Source organism: Tribolium madens, unplaced genomic scaffold (assembly GCF_015345945.1).
Source record: "Tribolium madens isolate multiple individuals breed KSU strain unplaced genomic scaffold, Tmad_KSU_1.1 Scaffold_19;HRSCAF=116;Tcas5.2_LG9, whole genome shotgun sequence".
NCBI lineage: Eukaryota > Metazoa > Arthropoda > Insecta > Coleoptera > Tenebrionidae > Tribolium > Tribolium madens.
In genome coordinates this window covers 10,353,450-10,368,853 of record NW_025400983.1, presented here as the reverse complement: position 1 = coordinate 10,368,853, position 15,404 = coordinate 10,353,450, and the positions used below count along the sequence as shown (strand labels likewise).

The 15,404-nt window shown below is 31.5% G+C and overlaps 1 protein-coding gene across 5 annotated transcripts in view; it reads right to left on the bottom strand.

Moving 5' to 3' along the window:
- Positions 1-15,404, bottom strand: part of LOC123015429 (protein sidekick) — a 60,230-nt gene that overhangs the window by 15,060 nt on the left and 29,766 nt on the right. For all 5 annotated transcript variants that reach the window (XM_044415141.1, XM_044415144.1, XM_044415142.1 and 2 more), the window contains exons 2-4: positions 12,293-12,388; positions 3,452-3,628; positions 140-887 (exon numbers count right to left, since the gene is read on the bottom strand). In XM_044415141.1, the coding sequence (XP_044271076.1) occupies positions 140-887; positions 3,452-3,628; positions 12,293-12,388 (1,021 nt within the window). The remainder of the gene's footprint in view (positions 1-139; positions 888-3,451; positions 3,629-12,292; positions 12,389-15,404) is intronic.

The window sequence follows — 15,404 nt, the reverse complement described above, 5'->3', positions numbered from 1 at the left end:
ACAAGACGTACTTATTTCATAGAAATACACAAGGATCATAAAGTGACTTTTTAGAGCTCTATTAATGTCTACGATAATAAAAATACGACATCATGTAATAACTACGTAATTGAGGAAACATTTTTTTTATTACACTTACCTCTTGTCAGTCAGATCAATCTCTTCGCTGTTTTTATACCAAGTGACGTTGGGTTTGGGTATTCCGACCACATCACATGGTAGGCTAATAGGTGTCCCGTACTCCCCTAACGTTTCGGCCCTTGTGGCACTCACAAATCTCGGTTTTTCAAGTACAGTAACAATTGCTTTGGCTGTGACGGTATCAAACCGTTCCGATCTCAGCCTAACATGACATTCATATTGCCCACTATGGGTCGTGTTAACCGAAATCAACGTCAAACTCCTATTCCAAATATCGTTCAAGGAATACATGCCCCCATTCTCTATCAAAATATCATCCTTAAACCACAACGTCTCCAATTCGTGCAACGGTCTGGCATTAGCGATGCAGTCTAAAGTCGTCTGAGCTGTCCCTCTGACAATTTTCACGTCTTCGGGAGGAACAATAATTTGAGGTGCAATTTCTTTATGATCGGTTGATTCTTGCACGTTCAGTCTTATAAATGCGCTGTTTTCTTCTTTACCTTCTTGAGTGTTTATTGCACGCGCCCTGTAAGCTTTCTGGTCAGATTTATCCGTGGATAGGATGATAAGTTGGTTGGATTTCGATTTGGCGTATTTTTGAGCGTATGGTAATTGTCCGCTTTCGGTATGCCAGGTCACTTCAGGCTTAGGTTTCGACTCGATTTCCGGAAGATTTAAAATTGCAGCTTGCCCTTCGACGACGGACTCGCTCTTTTCAGTCTGATCTTCGAAAACCTTCATGTCTGTGGAAAAAACCCAACAAACTCAAACGCAAGAAATACAGCACTAGAGAAGAGATAAAATAAACATAGTAAAATCTTTTTTTTTGTATATTTAAACAGCTATCAACTGAGTACAGTAGCGTAAAGGCTCCTAAAAATGTAACCTCAATGCACTGTTTTTTAGTAAATAAACTTTATAAACCGTCATCACAAACTTCATAAGAACGACGACAATTTTATTATTATTTTATTATGTTACAATGAATTATTTTTCAAATTATTAAAATAATCATTATAAAAAAAATAAAAAAACAATTCATCATTTAAAATTTTGTTGGTGGAAATTAACAGTAAATAATAAATCATAACTCACAAACTCGATTCTAAAAGTGTAACAATTATCATTTATTTATAAATTAAATTAAATATTCATCGCGTCTTATTAGGGCAGCCGCAGCCACACATTTTCAGTAAAACTGAATAATCCACAACATTCTAGCACTAGCTTTTTAATTTGCGTAAAATCATACAAATTCTTCAACGGTATTGCATACTTCCCTCTTTACAACTAATAATTTAAATACTTTAATCCTGAAATAAAGCTGTTTCAAAAGGCAATGAACTCCCGAGTTTGATCATTGAGATTAAATGAGATTGCCACTTACGGAAATAACGAAGTAAAATGAAATGGTTTCCTACAAAAAGCAACGAAAAGCGTTAAAATCAAAAACCTATGATCGATTTAGTTAGTTATATCTCGTGCAATAGCTATCGCCACTTCTGTGGCACTATTTTTTTTTTTTCTGTATGAAATAGTAAAAAATTCTGGCAAAAAAATTGTCAGAAGGGTTTAGATCTAAGATAGGTTTTTACACAGAAATTAGATGTTTCTGACCTATTTCACCTCAAAAAAACGCAGCTGCTAAGTTGCCAGTGTGGCGATAGCTATGCCACAAGTTATATATAGGGTGAATTTTTTAAAACGAGCCACCCTGTTTTTATCAGAAAATAAACAAAAATTGAAAAATCCTAAAATAGGTAATATTTGCAGGGAAATACCTTTTAGTCTACTTTCAAAATTTGTAGTACTTACCCCTTTGGTAATACAGACAATCCTTTCAATAGTTATTTATTATGCCATTATACAAGACGATAAAAAAATGAAATCTACGAGTGAAAAGGCTTACGAGTGACGAAGTCACGAGTAGTCTTTTTTCACGAGTAGATAAACAATCTTTATCATCGTGTATAATATTTTGTTTTATTTTGTACTCACCTACCAGAATTTCTTGTGTCATTTTTTAAAATTTGTTTTTATAAAAATTGGACATACTGAACACTGCACCATCCATCTTCACACTGGTATTGATGGTTCTTCTATATAGTTCCTTTCTTTACTAGTTTAAGTATGTATTTTTGTGTAAGTTATTAATAAAGAATTTAAACAGTAGATAAAAAATACCTTATTTCACTAGACGATAAAAGACTACTTTATCTAATGAAGTTAGTTCATAAAAGCACTCTTTAACATTGAGTACAAAATAAAATTTTAAATGCACCAACCCTTTTGTGATACTTCAAATGAAAGGTATTTATTTTGATCAGAAATTCGGCTGTGTATTTTTTTGTGTTTCGATTGTTTTTTATAAGCTCAATTACGGGTAGGTACATAATACTAATGTATGTAGTATGAAATGCACAAAACAAAGTTGAAGGTTTATTTTTAAACTAAAATTAAACTGACATACACTAAATAAAAATTTACCTGACATTTTCTAATTTCTATTTTTTGGAGATATCCAAGATGGCTCGTTTTAAAAAAAATCATCCTGTATATATCTAGAATATCAGACATAAATCAAACTCGAGCTCTACAAAAAATGAAAATAACCGACAATAAAGAAAAACAACTGTCAGTAGTAACTGCCAGATAAACGTTCATAATTACTGTAATTTATTCGACATTATGTTGTATGTATTGTACAAAGCATGAACAAAGTAAATTTTACTTTATTCAAGGTAAATAATTTTTGTCTCTAAGCTCGATAAAAAAAATTGATGAAAGTAAAATTGCGAATATTGTAATTGCCAAAGAATGATTGGTTTACAATATTAATTAGCCACGCTTTGTTTTTAAACTAGAGAGGCGACGTCGATTATATAATTGTAAAAGGTGCTGACATTATAATTCTAATCCTGGTGTAAGGTGTGACATTCGAAAGAAAAGTCTAAATTACAACGTTATCACCTTATCCTCTTACACACATTGTGAGCTTTCGGACAATAGCGAGATTTGTAACAAAAGAGCTACTTGATTCCATTTCGAACAATTCTAAGAAGATGACAGACCAAGACATAAAAATGGGGCTTTTGCGGTCTGTAGATCTTTCTTTCACTCGTGCATGTCCAAGCTCACCAAGTCTGTTCATTCTTCTACGAGGATACGTCCCTAGACATTAACGCCCACTTTTCTACACAAAACTATTTAGTTGAGGCCAAATTTTTTGTAATACGTAATGATGGTTTTATAACAGTGTCAGTTAATAATCTACTCCCTAAAGCTATCATGCAACTTCTGCACTTACACGCTACGAGAATCTTCATTTCCTCGCTGAGTATTGAGCCGATTTTGTTGGCTGCTATACACCTGTAGCTGCCTTCATCCTTATGACTAGCGGAGATGATTTTGTAGTAAGCATCAGTTGAAAATTCAGTTATTGGCACCCAGTCTTTCAGCCACCTAAATTGCGGCGAGGGATTACCTGAAAATTGGAAAAACGCATATATTTTAAGTAACTTAAACCCGTATTTTATGTGGTGTTCGTGCCGATTTCCACCACATATTTCTCAAATAACTTGCAAAAGTGAAATATTTGTATTGTTGACGCAGGTGCAACGCCAATTCCTAAAAATGATAGATTGACAATAACTCGCTTTTTGTACGGGTTTGCGACTATGTTAATGTCGGCTTTATTAAACTATAAACCGACGATATCCAGAATCGATTAAGTTTATATTTGCACCGGATTCATGCTAGTAAATTTTAGTGTAGAGGCTATTTGTTGCAACGGCAAACATTCCCAGTTTGTTTCTATTTACGAAAATAAATTCAAACGAGTGTTTCCTAAATCCGCGATTTATAGAAGAGCCATCTACATGGGGAATGCTTTACGACCTCTCCAAAAATTACGAAAAAATATCAACAAATGTTTTTTCTTCATGTTATCTCACTGTATAATTGACAAAAACATTACTTGAAACGTTTCGATACTATACAAAAATAAAAAACAATCATAAATGTGAGTTTTAGTATTTTATGTGATGTTTAAAAAATACGAATGCACTTTATATAGGGTGAATCAAGTTTTACTTCCATCCGAAAAAATCAATATTATTTAAAACATTTTACGATATATGACAATGTATTCTAATTAAGTCTTATTACATTAATTTTTTACCCCAAAACAAAAAAAACTATTATATTAATTTTCCGAATTTTTCTTTAAAATATGTACATATTTCACTTAATAAAAACATTTCTTTGTCGTGATGATACCAGCTTCTTTGGCGAAATACGTAAAAGTTATTAAATAATAATGTATAGTGTTTTTACATACAACAAACTTAATTCTCTTAAATTATTTAAATAATAAAAGTTGATCAAAAAATGACGGATAAGCTCGTTGGTTTCTACTGGTAAAATTTCTAAAAAATTACAAAAAAATAATGAAAAAATTCTGTAAACCAAAGTTTTAGAATAGCTTCAAAGTTGACGAATAAATTTTATAATTTATTCTGGTCTATGTTAATTTGTTACCTTTTCTAAAACATAGAGAATTATTTCATTGTTAACAGCAGTAAAAATTTATTAAAATTTAAGACTTGGACAAGTAATTTTTTATTTTAAAAAAGTTAGGTTTAATTTTCCTAAAATTATATCTGACAACATTGGATAAATAATAAATAAATAAACAATGTCATTTTGTTTTGGATTTTTGAAAAACAGATATAACCTTAATTGTTCGCTATACACTTTCATTATTTTTGCTGCTTCATTACAACGTTGTGCCAGCTCATTAAGATTCATAATTCATCATAGCTCAAAAAAATGAGACAGGATATTTTTTTCAACATTTTTCACGGTTCTCTCCAAAGCTTTTCCAAGAATGCATCATTGAGGTTATCCGTCATTTTTTGATCACCGTGTAGATGGTAATATGCCATACTTTTTAAATTCATAGATTGTTTTCATTTTAAGCTCCACATTAGCGCAAACTATGAAAATTGAGAAATCAAAAACTTTTTAAAAATAGAAATATTTACTTACGACACAAAATGAAAAATAAACTATTCAAAACACGATCATGAATTCACATTTTTTTTAATCTTGCAAATAGGTATAGGGTGAGTCAAGTTTTAATTCATTTACCTCACAAAAATTCCAAGTCTGAAGCAGTGCAACAACTTATTTGTTTTTTTTTTTTCAATTTATGGCTACTTAGTTAAAGCTGGTATTGCCAGTGGTATAACTTGATTCACCCTGTATTAGTGCATGTAAGAAATGTTGTGTATTTTTCTAAAATATGAACTCCAACAATTAAAATTGAATTTTGCAGGACTTCTCGGGTGGGTTACCCGAAAGTTTTATATTACACACGACGGACGAAATTAGCTAGCCAATTTTATTTTAAAAGTTTTGTTATTATGTTCTGCAGGAATTAAATTACCGAGTGACTCTTTAAAATTTAACTCTTCGTTGAGACTAAGAGTGAAGCAAATTGAACAGTGAAATCTTTAAATATTAGATGGGGCAAGGGCGTTCTTATTATTACTATTTCAGCACACCTTTGGCATAATGTGCGTCTAAGATCACGGTCATAAACCCTTCGGACACGGCCAAAATTGTTAATGCATTGGCTTCATTAATGTAAATTTGATTTATTCAAATTGGTTGTTACCTGTTATTATTATTATTATTATTATTAATGGGCCAAGTTCAATGGAGACATGTCCCACTAACGCAATGTGATTACTCCAGATTAGTCAAAGTGAATAATTAGTACGGCACATAAATCCGGACAACAAGTTGACACAAGTGCGTGAAGATCGATTCCGGTGATGTTCCGTGAAAATTTTTTCGAAATTTTATTGGTAACACAAGTATCGAGTGAAGAACGGCAGCCATAATCACGGAAATATTGAGTTACTTTCCACATATACGGTTTCCCAGGCCAAGAAATGAGCTAATTGCCTCCGATTTTAATTTTGTTCCGCTTTATCAAACGCGTAATTAACGCAAAATGTCTCTAGCAATCGAAAAATTACGTCTGAGTGGCTGCAAAGCGACAGGAAGGCTCCTAATTATACCTGCACGCAATAGAAGAATGCTCATTGTCCAGATGTTGTAAGATAAACAAAGAATGTATGAATTCATAATACCACGACGTTTAATTGTGTTCGCTTCAAATTAAAAAAGCGGATAAGATTTAATTGCATATTCAAGTGGTCTCGTCTTACCTCCCATTCTCTTCTTAAAACATCCATTCTGATTCAATAAAAATAATCAAGCGTCGATATTTAAAACCCAAAAGTTTTATTTTAAAATTAGTTAAGTGTAACGACCGACTTGACCGTTATATTATGTGTAATGCGGTGCACCAATGACTCTGAAAAAGACCCAAGGAAAGTGTACTGCTTCAGTAACTTGATAAGCTCGAGTGAACATCCTTTTGTTGATATTTCAGGCTTGGAGGATAGATATTCACTGTCTTCAAAAATTCATAAATCAGGATTTTTTAATACCTTCATTGGGTAAGTGGCTTTATGGGGGATTAGGGGGAAGAATGAATGAAAAGAATTCGAGAGATGACAGGTAAATAGTTGCCCACCTGAAGATTCGGGTTTGTTTACTATTTATTAGATAGGGACAAGTTCATAAATAAAGTCACAATTAACTTAACAATAATAATAAATATACTGGATTAAATGTGTACAACAGCTGTTGTAATTATGATATTTTTTGGATTATTCATTTCCTGACGACACGTGGATAGATCCGGGTCCGGAAATATAAAAGAAAATCAATTAATCAATTTTAATAAGACAAGTATATTTTCGGAAACTGTATTAATAAAATACAAACAAAAATATTTACAGAGTTAGGAAGTTGATCTAAGTACAAATTTATTTACAAAAGAAATCAAAAGTTATATTCATAATGACAGCAAAGTTAATTAGCCACAAAAAATACAACAAAATACAAACATTTCTGATGGTTTAGGAATTATTTTTTATAGAAAATAGTTCGGTCAACTTTTGCAGGTATTGTAAGGTTTTTAAACACCGAACAAAATCAAAAATAAATCATAGATTTTATTTCCGCATAAATAAATAAAAATAAAGATACATGTAGCAACGAGAGAAAGAAAAATCCTATACAAAACTTAGAATTTGTACTGATTTTATTACTTATTATTTTACGAAATACATTTCAATCTTGTCTAAAAGTTATAAAACTTCAAATTTGTTTTACGGGAAAAAACAACCTAGACACAAACACAGCATTGAAAAAAAAATCGCTAGAAGCTGAGTTAATTAAGTCATTAATTCAATACATTTTATTCAATAGCATATTAAAAAAATATTTTTTAACACGGTAAACAGGATAAAAGATTTAGCTAAAATATTCAAGCAACTTTATATTCTTTTAACAACATTGATTCCTTCTCTGTCCTATTTTTTTTGTGTAGTAACGTAAGCCATCATTTCCAGACAGGAAAAATCTGTTTTGAGAGCTTACTTTTGTCCCAAAGGAGAGAAATGTATGGTTTTATAAATTTTTTAGCACTTATGCACTTTTCCTCCGGTTAGATGCAAAAGTGAAACATTGCATTTGGCTCCAGACAAATTTATTTTTCAAATAACAAAAAAAAGTAAGTAAGCTTTTGATTCTGTTATTACTTGTCCCTCAATTTCCACCAAAAGACAGAGGAAACATGAAACTTAAAGGAAGTTGGTAATAAGGGTCTTTAGTTAGTTTAGTTATTCTATAAAAATCATTCCAAACGTGATATTTTTATAACCTAGAATTTGTCGAGCAAGAGCAAGAAAAATGTACATATCCAGTACTGTCTAATAAAGTACTCAACGAGAAAATATAATTTTATCATTCGTCTGCACTTCCTCCAAGTCGCGTGAGCTCCCACGAGACCGTTTCCAGTCCCAAACCTCTCAACTTTTAACGTCTTGCACATTGACGTGTTTGTGGCGTAATAATACATGTTTTTTCAACACTGTTGAACAGTTGAAATTATTAATTTCAATTCTGTGCAACTGTAATCTGATTGAAAATACGCAATTATCGGCTGTTTTAGTCTCTAATTCATTTTATTTTCAATACAACGGTCTCTCGTAGTCTAATTGGCAGAATAATTTCCTTTGAATCCAACAACAGCTGCAATTTCCGTTTCTTGCACAGTGCACAGATACGACCCAACAATAGTTTTTCCAAAAAAAAAAAAAAAACAATTTAGAAAAATAATTCGGCGTGGAACTCTCAACCAATTCTTTACGAGATTAGCGTAGTAATTATATGGAATTATTGATCCATTTCGGAAATAATTACCTCGGTAAGTTTGATAAAGTGACAGACGAAATTAAATTTAACAGTAGATTTATTTATAACATCATTACTCGCTTTCCTAATTTAACTAAAACACTAATAACTATACCAAGAATTTACAATATCGATTTGGCGCATTATTAACCAAGTCCAATAAAATCGTCTATTTATAGCAACTTATTATAAATATTATCGTTATAATATGCCAGTCAAAGAAAAATCCTTTTAATTAAAATCTCCATATGTGTAAACACATCTTTCTTCCCGTGTTCTATCTTCGGCAGTGTAACAGATCACGAGCTGGGTGTTTCTACAAGAACTACATCAGACGTTCAAATATTTACATGACGAAACCGTCCCCGTCTGTATTACGACGATTATTTAAATTATGTTTATAAGACAAGTGCAAACATTTAGATTTTAATAATATCGTTGGGGACTGTCGTCGATTCCACAGAAATGGTACGACTGGAAACCGTCCTCAAGGAGAAGTTAATAAGTTTTCGTTTTCGAAGCCGTTAAATTACGTACTTCGGAGACCAAACAGGAAATCAAAGAGACTTCCTATCACGGCAATTACTTTAACGGTTGCGTTCGATATTCGACGCCTCATTGCGTCTCGCAGATTTTATTGTCATTAACGCATGATTACAGAAATGGTATGTTTACGCCCGAGAGGTATTGGAAGTGCAATATCTACAATTTTGCTACCAAGGGCAAAAAAATTAAATAATACGGAAAGTTTTTCGAATGCAGGAATTTTGTTAGTTATCTTAAATGCTTATTAAATTCCAGGTGATATTAACCATCCAAATAAAAAAATAAAAAAATAAGACGGAAGGACGACAGTTGGAAGGTTTCTTTTATGGCTGCTTGTTAGAAACGCATCACACTGTAGCGGTTTTGTCTACAAATTTCATAAGATTTAATCTGCTTTCATTGTTAGTTAAACAATAAAATCCTAATTATAAAATTATCTACAATCTTAGACACTATTAGGGCCAAATTTTCCGTACTTATTATGAATAACAGTAAGTTACGAGTGAAAATACAGTGCAGGGCGAATTTCCCATGTAGATTTATATCTGCTTGTAGAATTTAATAACTGTCAGTTTTTTAATAAATTAAAACTTTGTGCAACCCACGTTCAGTTTTAAAAATAAGAATGCCATAACATCAAAGATCACATTTTTAAAACAAAAATTGAAACGATTTTATTTTTAGTTTTTCATTTATATTAATATCATATTGTTTTTGATTGCTTAATTACAACGTTGTTATCACTCTTTAATAAACCAGAACGTTGATGCACTATATTGATTTGCTTCGTACTTCATTTTATAACACCAAAATTAAATGATGGTGCAAAAAATTCCCACATGTAAAGCGAGACACTTCCCTTCCTGTCAAAAAAATCGCCCTTCCTGTATTAAAACCTTTTCCTGTCGCACCCCTTAATAGTAATTTTAATTTAAATAAATCAGCTGTTGCATCGCTAATTAAAGAAAAACATTTTCTAATCTCTGAACACTGCTGAACTGTCACAATAAATTTCCAAATTGAACAATGTTTTCATCGTTTTTAAAAGTTTACCCAATTTTCTTTTTCATCTTCATCGCCTTATGGAAAAGTTTCCACTTTCAAAGTAATTGTCGCATTGCGATCAATGTTTAGTATTTAAATATGTTCAAGGAAATTGTAATACATAAAAAGAGTAACTACAGAAAAGATGTTACCGATTTTTTGAGAGTAATTATCGAAAATTATAAGGTAGGTACGTATCGAAAAATGTACCATTTTCTACCACGCTTAATTCGTAGGTACCTATAATTAGACGAGATTCAAAAAAATATAGTTAAGAGTAAATAGACTCCTCTTAGTAATTTATTCTACGAGTTTGAGTGTAAATCGGACGCATTATTTCACCGAGTGGACTTTCATCCACTGGAATAAAACGTCCGATTTACACTAAAACGAATTGAATACAACATTTTATTCTTCGAATAAGAGTAATAAGACTCAACAAGGCTTGCTTTAAATCTGTTAAAAATAATCTGATGTTTTGTATTAAGAAATACCAAACACAGTTGTCAAAACTTCCTTACACGGGAGAAAAACCGTAAATTTTGACAGTGTCAAAAATAATAGTATATTATAATACTAGTTTATAAGCAAGCCTTTAAAATACGCACGACGGGTTTAAGAGCACGACGCGTCAGCGTAATGCTTTTAACGTCGTAAGTGTTTTAAAGGCGCTTGTAAACGAATGTTATACGCTATTTTTTATTATACCTGCCCATTTACTATCTTTTATGAGCATTGAAAAAATGTGAATTTACACAATAAAAGGTTGTTTGTGAATCGTTTTCGTATTTCTATTTCTTGTTACCTAGACAACTTTAAAATTCAGCGTGCTATAAAGGCCAAATTACGCACGCTGCAGCGTGTTTTAATTTAGGATTATGATGCAGGTAGTAAAAAATATATTTTTTTTGAAATTGTATTTATAATGAACAATTCAAATAACCAAGTGTAGGCTCATTTTAAAATTTCACTTTGAACTTTACGTATAAATTATTAATTTCAACTGTTTTTTGTTTTGTTAGAATAAATAAAAAATTGTAACCACGTTTGATAACAAACTATGACGGGGTAGAGTAAAAAATGATCCAAAAAAAAACATTTGTTCAATTTACAGCATTTTTTAAACAACTATAAAATTACATTCAAAATTATAGGTATGTACCAACACTATAACATAATAAATAAACCGACACAAAACTTTTTGCATAAATACATTTTGTACAAAATGTAATTCAAACGCAATATTTGTTAAACAATGTATTTGATTTTTCCTAGAATCAATAGGTTCTTTAAATTATTTATATACCACAAAGAACAAAAGAGATTTGTTTCACATGAAAAATAAAAGGAAATTAGATACATACATTTTTCTGGAAACATTTCAATAAAGAATCATTTGTCACCAATTGGATTTGAAAATTTAATGGAAACCGACATGCAAAATAATAATAAGGATAATTGTTGTTTAACAAAGACAGTTGGGGGAAAACATTACCAATTAGAATCTCTCAATAACGTAATAATCAATAAAATGCTTTAAATAAAAAATTAACAGATTAGTTGAAACAAAATTATTTTATCGACTTTTGGAGAACGCGGTCGTCCCCGACTTGTACTCCCAACTTGTTTCGAATTGGTGTTGGCGTCCCAAACGGCCAAAATTCATTTAAAATTTGCCTAAACTCGGCATCGAAACGTTCAGAAAAAGAATAAATAAGTATTTGCATCGAACGCCAATCAATCTTTGTGGAAGAACTTGCCTGAAACTTACACCTGTCTAACTTTTACATTTGACTATATTTACATCATTTTGCTTTTGTTTTTTTAATCCCTATATTGAAAGCGCTTTTTCTCTTTAACCCACATATATTTTATAACGTCGCCGCATAAAGCGACAAAGAAAAAAAGTATACGTATAGAGTCAGTGTAAATGAGTACAGCGCTGCATGAATAGGAGCTTTTAACCTTTTATAAATTGCCGGTACCGACGCAATTTCATGTAACGATAAAGTTTTCAGGATTAGTTCAGGGCACCATTACGGCAAATGCGGGCTAGTTGTTGAATTTTAAAAATTATGTCCCGGCAAATATGTGCTGTAAAAGATGAGCTTTATTGCAAAAGCTTCTGTAACAAACATTTATAACCCCAACGACGAACGCAATGAAAATTTCATAAGACAAACAGTAGATTTTTCAGAGCAAATATCGAAAAAGTACTCACCAAAAGCTTGGCACTGGATAATTTTTGTCGTTCCTAATCTAATAATACTACTACTAGCCGACGATGTCGTGAATCTTGGAGCTTGTAGTGAATTTTCTGCAAAATAACAAAAAACAATTATTATTATAGTTGATCGATCTGTCCAGCGGAAGTCAGAGGAAATACGTCGTAATAACCTGTCCACCGCTTTATATTAGAAAAATTGCTCTCTTTGTTACTGGATTCACAAAAGCCAAGAAAAATCGTTTTAAACTTTCAAATATTAATCTAATTGAATCAAGAAATTCATAGGAAATCTACCAAATAGAAAAGTTGGAAAAAGAAAATGATAAATCTGCGATGTTTCCATCGATTATTTCAAATAATTTTCTTCAAAGTATAATTTTTCTCGACACACCACCGAACCCATTTTTTCTTTCTTTATCCCTGACAAATGGCACGGAATTTGAGACTGATCACAGCACCCATAGTAAATATTTTATATTTTTTTTTACGACGATGAAACCCATCATCGTGTCAGTATAAAATCTAATAGTTTTTTCCCGTAATAGTGAAACTCCGCAACGTATTAGTCTTGTGCAATTGTGACGTTCTCCCATAAAAGATACATATTTCAAATTTGCATATGTAATGCTTGTGACATGTTAAAACTGGGGGAATGTAGTTGTAAAAGCTAAGAGTTAAATTGGAAATTCTGAATTACTAGACTGCATCGACAAAATGAAAAGCTCACGTCGAAATAAAACAACTTTCATGAAAAATCTGAATTTGTAAATGCGTTTTAATGAATTGTAAAACAATGCAAGCAGTTTGTTGCTTTTATTTTAATATTGTAGATGGGCAAAAGTTGGCACAATTACTCCCTGACCCGGAAAAAGATTTGTTAAGAAATATGAACTCACGCTGTAAACTTGGAGTACATTTCACATCAAAGAAGAACTTGATAAGACTATTATCAATTACAACATACTTGAATAAATGTAGATACAATAACTCGAATGCCTCACCAGTTTATTGTTTAAAATTCATGTTTCCTATGTTCACGAAAAAAAGTTTTATTAACGTATTTTTACAAAACTACTTTGATAACAAGTCTTATTTATTTATAACTTTGTCACTAAATATTTATTATTCTTTATGTAGCTTATTACGGGTTTCGATTCATTAATTAATAAACTCATTAATAAGGTAAACACTGGTAATGTACATTACCATTTCAATAAATAAATAACAATGAAAGCGTTCCAATGATGCTCAGAGCAATATTACTCATTTTTCCAAGTTTCGATTTTAAGCTTTCAAAATTCAATTTCAAAAATGTTTAATTACATTTTTTTATTAGTGTTTGCGTGTTTTATTGTTGTCAATACAATTTTGAAAGTCTTATCTTAAATTATTTTTTCTCCCCACACCTGACTTAGTTGCAGTTCAAAAATATTTGAATTTTCAGCCTCCTTACGAAACTACTTTTTAAACTTTGTTTATAAAAGAGACTGTTTTAAAATTCATTCATTTTTAATATCTTATTGTCCTGTACGCTAAATTACATAAATAATTGACAGCAGAGCCTTGTGATAACCACCCGTACGAATCACTTTATTGTTCGAAAAAGAAACAAACTATTTAAAGTCATTTGAAAAGATTATATCACATTTATGACACAAAAATAGCCTTTATAATATGTCTATAATAAAATGATAAATCTTTGCCCATAAGCATTTGACGTCGTGATAAATTAAGTGTAATTCATGTAGTAATTTAGGGTCGCAAGTAAATGACTTTTTCTTAATGAAACCTTCGTCAGAATCTTTAAAAAGAATTTATTTTCCGTGAAAGAACTCAATTTAAAAATTTTGCAAAGCAACAGATTTCTATGCGTACAAATTAAACCGATTAATCAGTCCTGATTTAAAATTCGATTGTATTTGTGCAAAAGAGGTAAACGTGATGTAGTGTTTTAATTTGTATTTGCAATTCCATTCGCTACAAAAACACTATTTATATACAATTTTTTCTAGTATTATTGGATTATTTAAACGACGCTATGCTTTTATTGGTGCTTTTTTCCGAGTTTCAACAGTTCGCTTCCATTCTGGTGAATTTTAACCATTGTCGCTTACCACCTGTGCAAAGTATACCTTGTGTCACAATACCCACCTATCCTCTGTGACAACCTAGATCTATTGTTAATTATTATGCGCTTGTAACAATAGATACATCGGCTAAATAATGCCCTTCTCCCTTAAACTTATCCCGACTCGATTTGAGGCCAGTTTTCCAATTTGCACCATAATGTATTCGCGTGACTTTATTCCTTTTTTAACTATTCTTATATTTGCCAAAGCACTTTATCTATTGTTATCCGCATTTGAATAGTGACAGGTTCAACTAACAATCGATAAAGCTAGGTGCCAAGGCCGCGTGGCGATGTCTTATCATCTTATCAATCCTAGAAATCTCGCTAGAAAACTGAACTACAAACTAGAGATGATTCCAATTAGAGCATTTTCTTCTCACGTCTTGTGTTTTCTGTCACAACTTTGTGAATATATCGCTGAAAACACTGCAAGTTTGTACAATGCATAAAAGTGTATTATCGCAGTGCAGCTTTCATGAAGCATCTCTTTCTTTTATTGTGTTAAAGTTACTCGACGAATTATAAAATTATTTGTAAAGTGCACAATGAAGTAACGAGTTTAGAGTAATAAACTCGTAAGAAAGATGACTTCCACTCCCTATGAATAAGCAACTTACAAACATATGTGGGTAATCATGCGCGTGAAAAACGCTTAAAGATCCTAGACGGGATGCAATTCAGATAAACTGCGGAATGATAAAGAGTCAGGATGAATTGGGTGTTTCAAGAGGGATTGGGGAAATTATTCATCAGGTAGAGAAACGCTTCTAATCTCAGATAACAGAAAATTACGCCAGGAATTGAAAATAACAGAAAATATGACGTGTTATCTGCACGAATCAAATTTTCGTAATGGTTGAGTAATTATGTAATGAAAATATTTGCTGAACACAATTTTAATGGAAATTGTTTACTTAATGTTTATGTATTTCAAGTATTACAGTCCTTTTCAATAATGAAACGAATGAATCAATA